The 7,671-nt window shown below is 45.5% G+C and overlaps 1 protein-coding gene across 1 annotated transcript in view; it reads left to right on the top strand.

The window, feature by feature from the left end:
• Positions 1 to 780: 780 nt before the first annotated feature.
• Positions 781 to 7,671, top strand: part of cftr (CF transmembrane conductance regulator) — a 12,486-nt gene continuing 5,595 nt past the window's right edge. Inside the window, 19 exon segments of the mRNA XM_034534525.1 lie at positions 781 to 827; positions 1,291 to 1,377; positions 1,769 to 1,874; positions 1,876 to 1,941; positions 1,943 to 1,978; positions 1,980 to 2,111; positions 2,113 to 2,164; positions 2,167 to 2,234; positions 2,237 to 2,563; positions 2,983 to 3,111; positions 3,197 to 3,234; positions 3,596 to 3,668; positions 3,670 to 3,744; positions 3,746 to 3,793; positions 3,795 to 3,885; positions 3,985 to 4,064; positions 4,812 to 4,962; positions 6,568 to 6,795; positions 7,285 to 7,385. Of these exon segments, the coding sequence (XP_034390416.1) occupies positions 781 to 827; positions 1,291 to 1,377; positions 1,769 to 1,874; positions 1,876 to 1,941; positions 1,943 to 1,978; positions 1,980 to 2,111; positions 2,113 to 2,164; positions 2,167 to 2,234; positions 2,237 to 2,563; positions 2,983 to 3,111; positions 3,197 to 3,234; positions 3,596 to 3,668; positions 3,670 to 3,744; positions 3,746 to 3,793; positions 3,795 to 3,885; positions 3,985 to 4,064; positions 4,812 to 4,962; positions 6,568 to 6,795; positions 7,285 to 7,385 (1,935 nt within the window).

The raw sequence follows: 7,671 nt of genomic DNA, 5'->3' as shown, positions 1-7,671 counted from the left end.
AGCATAGACTTCTATACAACCAGAGGAGTCGCCCCCTGGTGGTCAGTACAGAGAATGCAGCTTTAACACATGAAGCATAGACTTCTATACAACCAGAGGAGTCGCCCCCTGGTGGTCAGGAGAGAGAATGCAGCTTTATCACATGAAGCATAGACTTCTATACAACCAGAGAAGTCGCCTCCTGGTGGTCAGGAGAGAGAATGCAGCTTTAACACATGAAGCATAGACTTCTATACAACCAGAGGAGTCGCCCCCTGGTGGTCAGGAGAGAGAATGCAGCTTTATCACATGAAGCATAGACTTCTATACAACCAGAGAAGTCGCCTCCTGGTGGTCAGGAGAGAGAATGCAGCTTTAACACATGAAGCATAGACTTCTATACAACCAGAGGAGTCGCCCCCTGGTGGTCAGGAGAGAGAATGCAGCTTTAACACATGAAGCATAGACTTCTATACAACCAGGAGTCGGCCCCTGATGGTCAGGAGAGAATGCAGCTTTAACACATGAAGCATAGACTTCTATACAACCAGAAGAGTCGCCCCCTGGTGGTCAGGAGAGAGAATGCAGCTTTAACACATGAAGCATAGACTTCTATACAACCAGAGGAGTTGCCCCCTGGTGGTCAGGAGAGAGAATGCAGCTTTAACACATGAAGCATGGACTTCTATACAACCAGAGGAGTCGCCCCCTGGTGGTCAGGAGAGAGAATGCAGCTTTAACTCATGAAGCATAGACTTCTATACAACCAGAGGAGTCGCCCCCTGGTGGTCAGGAGAGAGAATGCAGGTTAAAGGCACTTCAGCTTTGGCTTCCCCTTTTACCACTTGGTATACCTACAGCAGACGGCGGTCGTTACGCCCTCAGTTCATTGTACCAGCACAAGGGCAAAGAAACTATTTCAGCCACCTGAAAAGTAATCCGTTAGTGTCCGCTATCCTCAGACGGCCCTCTGTGAAAGGAAACTGAAACTATGTTCTCTTAAAAGCCACAGGAGTTCGCTAATCTACTGCTACAAAGAGGGGTCAGTTAGTTTGTGTCACTTTGGTGAATCCAAACTAATCATTTTAAAAAGTTTAAAGTTCTTGTTTTAAGGACCCCTTACGAGATAGAAGAGTTTACCGTGGGACCCCGTCATGTGTGTCCCTTTGGAATAATTTTGACGTCGGCTCATTTTGAGCCATTAGTCTTCTTTCTAAAGAGAAATATTAAGGATATACCTCATATAATACCTGAAATAAACCATCCAAACTGTCCCTTTAACCGCTCTCCTACGTGTGTTCTCTCCCTCAGGGCTGTGTATAAAGATGCGGACCTCTACCTGCTGGATGCACCTTTCACCCACCTGGACATCGTGACGGAGAAAGAGATCTTTGAGAAGTGTGTATAACAGAGTCTTTCATGTGGAGCAGCAGGAGGAGGAGGTGGAGGGTGGGGGTGGTTGTTGAGCAGACAGTTTTTCTTAAGTTCAAGGTCAAGGTTATCTCTTGTTGGTCTCAGACACGCTCTCGGGTCGACTGCGGAGAGTTACGGCCGCTTCATCACACTGTTACATTCTCAGGAAATGGGAGTCGAGCAAAAAAAAGGGAATTATGCTTTGATGAAATGTGGACTTTGGCAATCTTTCAGAGGGGGTTTTGTAGTCGAGTCCTGAACCAATGACGGTAATAAAGTAGCCGGTTAGTTTCAAGAGCTGATTATTCTTTGAAGATTTGAAGAAATACATCAAAGTTGACACATGAATTTGTCTTGAACCTCCTTTTTTTCGCAGATGCGTGTGTAAACTCATGGCGTCCAAGGCGCGCATCGTGGTCACCAGCAAGTTGGAGCACCTCAAGCGGGCGGACCGAATCCTCCTGCTGCACAACGGAGACTGCCTTCTTCTACGGCACCTTCTCGGAGCTGCAGGCCAAGCGGCCCGACTTCAGCTCCCTCCTCCTCGGCCATGGAGGCCTACGACAACGTCAACGCGGAGCGACGCATGCTCCATCCTCACCGAGACCCTCCGTCGGGTCTCCGTCGACGAGACCGCCGGCTTCCGGGGCCCGGAGACCATCCGCCAGTCCTTCCGGCAGCCGCCGCCTCCGATAATCGGCCCCGGATCCCAGGGCCACCCGGGGGGCGGACGGCTACCCGGAAAAACGCAAACAGTCACTCATCCTCAGTCCGCTGCGGCGGCCCGCAAGTTCTCCTTCATCGGGAACTCCCAACAGGGCCCTCGAACGCCCCACAGTCAACGACGATAGAGGACGGGGCGCGGGAATTTTCCGAACGCAAGTTCTCGGTGGTGCCCGAGGACGATCAGGTGGAGGAGGTGCTCCCCAGGGGGAACCTGTACCACCACGGGCTGCAGCACCTCAACGGGCAGCGGCGCCAGTCCGTCCTGGCGTTCATGACCAAATCTCAGGGCCAGGAGCGCAGGGAGCAGATCCAGTCGTCCTTCAGGAAGAAGCTGTCCATCACGCCGCAGTGCGACCTGGTGTCCGAGCTGGACATCTACGCCCGCCGCCTGTCCAAGGACAGCGTTTATGACATCAGCGAGGACGTGGACGAAGCAGACATGGAGGTAGGACTTCGTTAGACCCCTCAAGGTCACATATTCATGTTTAGACTTCCAGAATAAGCGTTTCTTCACCCTCACTTTTAGGATCTTGTGAATATGTACTTCACCTCAAAGTAAAGTTCATCGTCTTCAATTAGTCCTAATGCCTCTTTATGACCATCAGTAAACAAGACCATCTACGAGAAGATCTAGGTTCCATGTAGTTATAAACGCTTGTCATCGGGTCCGGTTCCCGGGGAAATCTCCTCCTCCTCCTCTTCCTCCTCCAGGAGAAGAGCTTCTCCTCTCTACTGGTGCTCAAAGACACTACCGCTTTTGTCCACAGGCGACGCCAGAACCATCAAAACTGAAAGTCCTTCCTAGTAACTTTAGAGTGTGGATCTGGTTGTCGTGGTCTAAGAGCCGGCCTGTTATCTCCACAGCAATGCTTTGCAGATGAACGAGAGAACATCTTTGAAACTACCTCATGGAGCACATACCTTCGCTACATCACCACCAACAGGAGCTTAGTCTACGTCTTGATTTTCATCGTCCTCGTCTTCTTCATTGAGGTAAAAATTACCGTTTTTAAGTTGTTATTTTTACTGATGTGAATTTATCTAACAATATATATATTTTTTTCGTTTCCACTGATAGGTTGCTGGTTCAGTCATTGGGATTTTCCTCATTACTGAGTAAGTGTTATGTTTCATGTTCCTTCACACTAAAAGGAGAAGAAATACTAAATATTCACATGAATTACATTTTATTTTTAATTGTTTAACAAACATATCGAAGCTTGTTTAATGAGATGTATTGTTCCTCTTTTTTTTTGTTTTTTTAGAGACTAATAAATATTTGAATTCTATAAAATGTTAAAACATATGTTAAAACAATTTGAATCGGCAATAACAATTCCAATTGGTAATATTTCCGTGGAACCAGTGGTTTTAAACGTTGGACTCATTTCGTGTCATCAGTTCAGTGTTTGATGAAGTCATTTAAAATTAATTTTGGTTAATTAATTTCGTTCCCTTTTGCTCTGTTCACAACCAGCGAGATCTGGAGGGACGGCGCCAACCCCACGTCGCCGAACTTCATCGACACGCAGCACCCCAACACCTCGTCGCCCCTCCACCCACCTGGCGGTCATCGTCACGCCGACCAGCGCCTACTACATCATCTACATCTACGTGGCCACGTCGGGAGAGCGTGCTGGCCCTGGGCTTCTTCCGGGGTCTCCCGCTCGTGCACCACGCTGCTCACCGTGTCCAAGAGGCTGCACGAGCAGATGCTCAGCGCCGTGCTGCGAGCGCCGATGGCCATGCTCAACACCATGAAGACGGGTGATCCTCACGCCGTCACATTTCACTTGTTATACTACTTTTTAGATGCTTTTTTAGCCTCATGCGAGTACATTCTCCTTCCTGTTTGTCCTCTGGCAGGCCGCATCATGAACAGGTTCACCAAGGACATGGCCACCATCGACGACATGCTGCCTCTGGTGCTGTTCGACCTCATTCAGGTGTTTCATCTAATGTTTTCAATGTTTCTATACGGCCTGTTTGTGCCGGCGCCGCACTGAAATATGAAATATTCAACGTGCGCGACAATGTGATGGAAACAACCGAGACGATGTATTCAGAAGAGACGAGATGGCGTTTATAAAAAAAGAAATGTAACGTGCCAAATTAAATAATAATAGATTATTTAGTTCAGGATTCAGGGAAGGAGCTCCTTTTTTACACCTGGGTCGTCTCCATTGCTGCCTCTGGAACTCAGACCTTCGTCCTTTATTAAAAAAAAATCAAAAATGTTCCCGCGGATGCTCGTTATTTTCTTTCATTTATTTGCTTTGTTTATATCGGAATTGCTTTTTACTGTATCTGTTTTTAAACATATACCTTTGATTGCCTTTTAAAGCGCTCTACAACATAAATGTATTCTTATTCTTATTCTTATTAGAGCATACGGTCAAATAAACCCCCTTTGCAGACTCTGAATTTAATTTAATTTTTTAACAAAATGAACCAAAACACTGGCGATATTGATAATGAGAATACATTTTAAACAGAATTAAAATCACACCTTTCTAAACTAAAAACCCAATCTGGTTTGAATTGAAATCACAATATACATATATACGTGTGTATATATATATATATATATATATATATATATATATATATATACGTATATACAGCTTTAGATTTAAATTTCACAAATCCAGTAGTCATTTTCTTTTATTCATCTTTTTTTCCTCTCACCCCAGCTCACGCTGATCGTGACGGGCGCCATCTTCACCGTGTCCATCATACGGCCTTACATCTTCATCGCCGCCATCCCGCTGGCCGTCATCTTCGTCATCCTCAGAAAGTACTTCTTGAGAACCGGACAGCAGCTCAAGCTACTGGAGGCTGAAGGTGAGAGCGTGGTGTGTGTGTGTGTGTGTGTGTGTGTGTGTGTGTGTGTGTAGAAGACGAGATCCGGTTGGCTCTGTTTTCTTTGTAAATGCTTCCTGTCAATCTTGCTGAAATAATCTTTAGTATCAGGTCTTTGGCTCTAGTTAAGAGAATTTACTCCTGAAGATAAATTAAGTTTTATTATTAAGTTAATTTATTATTAATTGTTTTTTCCAATTCTCTTTTATTTGTCAACATAATGAGAATCTGCAAAGAGAGTAAATAATGAAATGGTAAATATTCAAGAAGAGTAAAAGTGAGAACATGATAACCAATAGAGTGAACAGAGGAAGCGGGACAGGGGGGGGCAGGGGAGGCTCGAGGGGTCAAAGGTCACGCTGAGGAACCAAAAACATGACAGAGGAAGGGTTGTAGGTGGAGAGGATGGATGTGCTGCCCTAGGGGGGGAGGGAGAGGAAGGGAGGCAGGGTGAATAAAATAACCGTTATCCTCCAATTAACAAAGTCCTGGATTAATGATTAGAGTATTACGTTTCTGGATTAAAGAAACACTCTTGCTCCATTGAAACATATAAAACACAACAGACGCTCATTGAGGGCCCAACGGCGGACCTTACGCCTGGTGGGCTCCTTAAAGCAAGGAACCCGTTTCAATTTGGACGCACGACACGTTCAAACTTTAATAAACGCAGCTCTGGACAACCAGAGAAGAAAACAGGTCACTCTGTGTGTGTGTGTGTGTGTGTGTGTGTGTGTGTGTGTGTGTGACTTCCCATGCTCCACTCTGGATTCTGCCATCGAATGTGATGTTTTTCAGCGAGGTCTTTTTCCGGAGCTGGGATTTCCTCCAACCCCATCCTGGTGTTGCTCTCTCTCTCTCTCTCTCTCTCTCTCTCTCTCTCTCTGTCTCTCATAATGTTGTTTTACCCTCGATGAATCCCCCACGAGTCAGACTAAAAGTCCAACTGAAGGTTAAAGAGGATTAATGAAAGTGACTCCTCCTCTGATAAAGTTATGATTCTCATCTTAATTCTTGCTACTTCTTACTTCTTGCTACTTCTTGCTACTTCTTGCTACTTCTTGCTACTTCTTGCTACTTCTTGCTACTTCTTGCTTCTTCTTGCTACTTCTTACTTCTTGCTACTTCTTACTTCTTGCTACTTCTTGCTACTTCTTACTTCTTGCTACTTCTTACTTCTTGCTACTTCTTGCTACTTCTTACTTCTTGCTACTTCTTGCTACTTCTTACTTCTTGCTACTTCTTGCTACTTCTTACTTCTTGCTACTTCTTGCTACTTCTTACTTCTTGCTACTTCTTGCTACTTCTTGCTACTTCTTGCTACTTCTTGCTACTTCTTACTTCTTGCTACTTCTTGCTACTTCTTGCTACTTCTTACTTCTTGCTACTTCTTGCTTCTTCTTGCTACTTCTTACTTCTTGCTTCTTCTTGCTACTTCTTACTTATTCTTACTTCTTGCTACTTCTTGCTACTTCTTACTTCTTGCTACTTCTTACTTCTTCTTACTTCTTGCTACTTCTTACTTCTTCTTACTTCTTGCTACTTCTTGCTAACGCACACACATCCAACCCGTCTCCTCCCCGGCAGCTCGCAGCCCCATCTTCTCCCACCTCATCATCTCTCTGAAGGGCCTGTGGACCATCCGGGCCTTCGGGCGTCAGACTTACTTTGAGACGCTGTTCCACAAGGCGCTGAACACGCACACGGCCACCTGGTTCCACTACCTGTCCACGCTGCGCTGGTTCCTCTTCCGCTGCGACATGATCTTCGTCCTGTTCTTCACGGCCGCCGCCTTCATCGCCGTGGGAACCAACCGTGAGTGGAGAGCAAAAGGGGGTTCGGGAGGAGGTTGCATGTGTTTTTCACGCGGTGGTTTGTGCACGTGAACGTGAAGGAGGGGAAACTTCAGGGTCAGTTAGTAAACACCTTGTTATTATTTCCAGCGGGCCTCTCTCTCGAGCGCCTTATCTGTGTGTGACAGTCACGTATCAGGACGGCAACAGGACGGTTTAACTGGTCAAAAGCCACCGGATAAAATGTCATGTAGGAAAGGAAGTGTGAGTGTGTGTGTTCAATTAGATGAATGGGAAACACAAGTGTACACTTACACACACACCGCCGCTGCTGCGTCATGGCAGCATGTTTATGTCCGCAGCAGATTAAAGGGTCATTTCACAGCTCATTATTTCCAATAGAGCAAGAAGCAAGAGCTGCTTTGAATTGGACGGTATTGATGACCGCGCGTGTGTGTGTGTGTGTGTGTGTGTGTGTGTGTGTGTGTGTGCGTGTGTGTGTGCTCTACAGAGGACAAACCAGGGGAGGTTGGCATCATCGTGGCCCTGGCCATGCTCATCCTGGGGACATTCCAATGGGCCGTCATCACCAGCATCACTGTAGACGGACTGGTATGTAGTTCTCACACGCACACACACACACACACACACACACAGTCATAGTTTGCATCATAGTTAGATCTTATTTGCTTTAAAGAAGAAAAAAAACACACACAACCAATGACCAGTTAAGAGTGTGTCAAGCACAAAGTTAACCGCTACCATCCTATTCCTAACCTTTACCTTAACCTAAGCCTAAAACTAACCTAAACTTAAACCTACATTATATATTTTTTTATATATATATATTTTTATATATATATTTATACATATATTTTTATATATATATTTATATATA

The sequence above is a fragment of the Cyclopterus lumpus genome, chromosome 6, assembly GCF_009769545.1.
Source record: "Cyclopterus lumpus isolate fCycLum1 chromosome 6, fCycLum1.pri, whole genome shotgun sequence".
Lineage (NCBI taxonomy): Eukaryota > Metazoa > Chordata > Actinopteri > Perciformes > Cyclopteridae > Cyclopterus > Cyclopterus lumpus.
The sequence above is the reverse complement of the archived record's forward strand: the minus strand, read 5'-3'. Positions and strand labels throughout refer to the sequence as shown.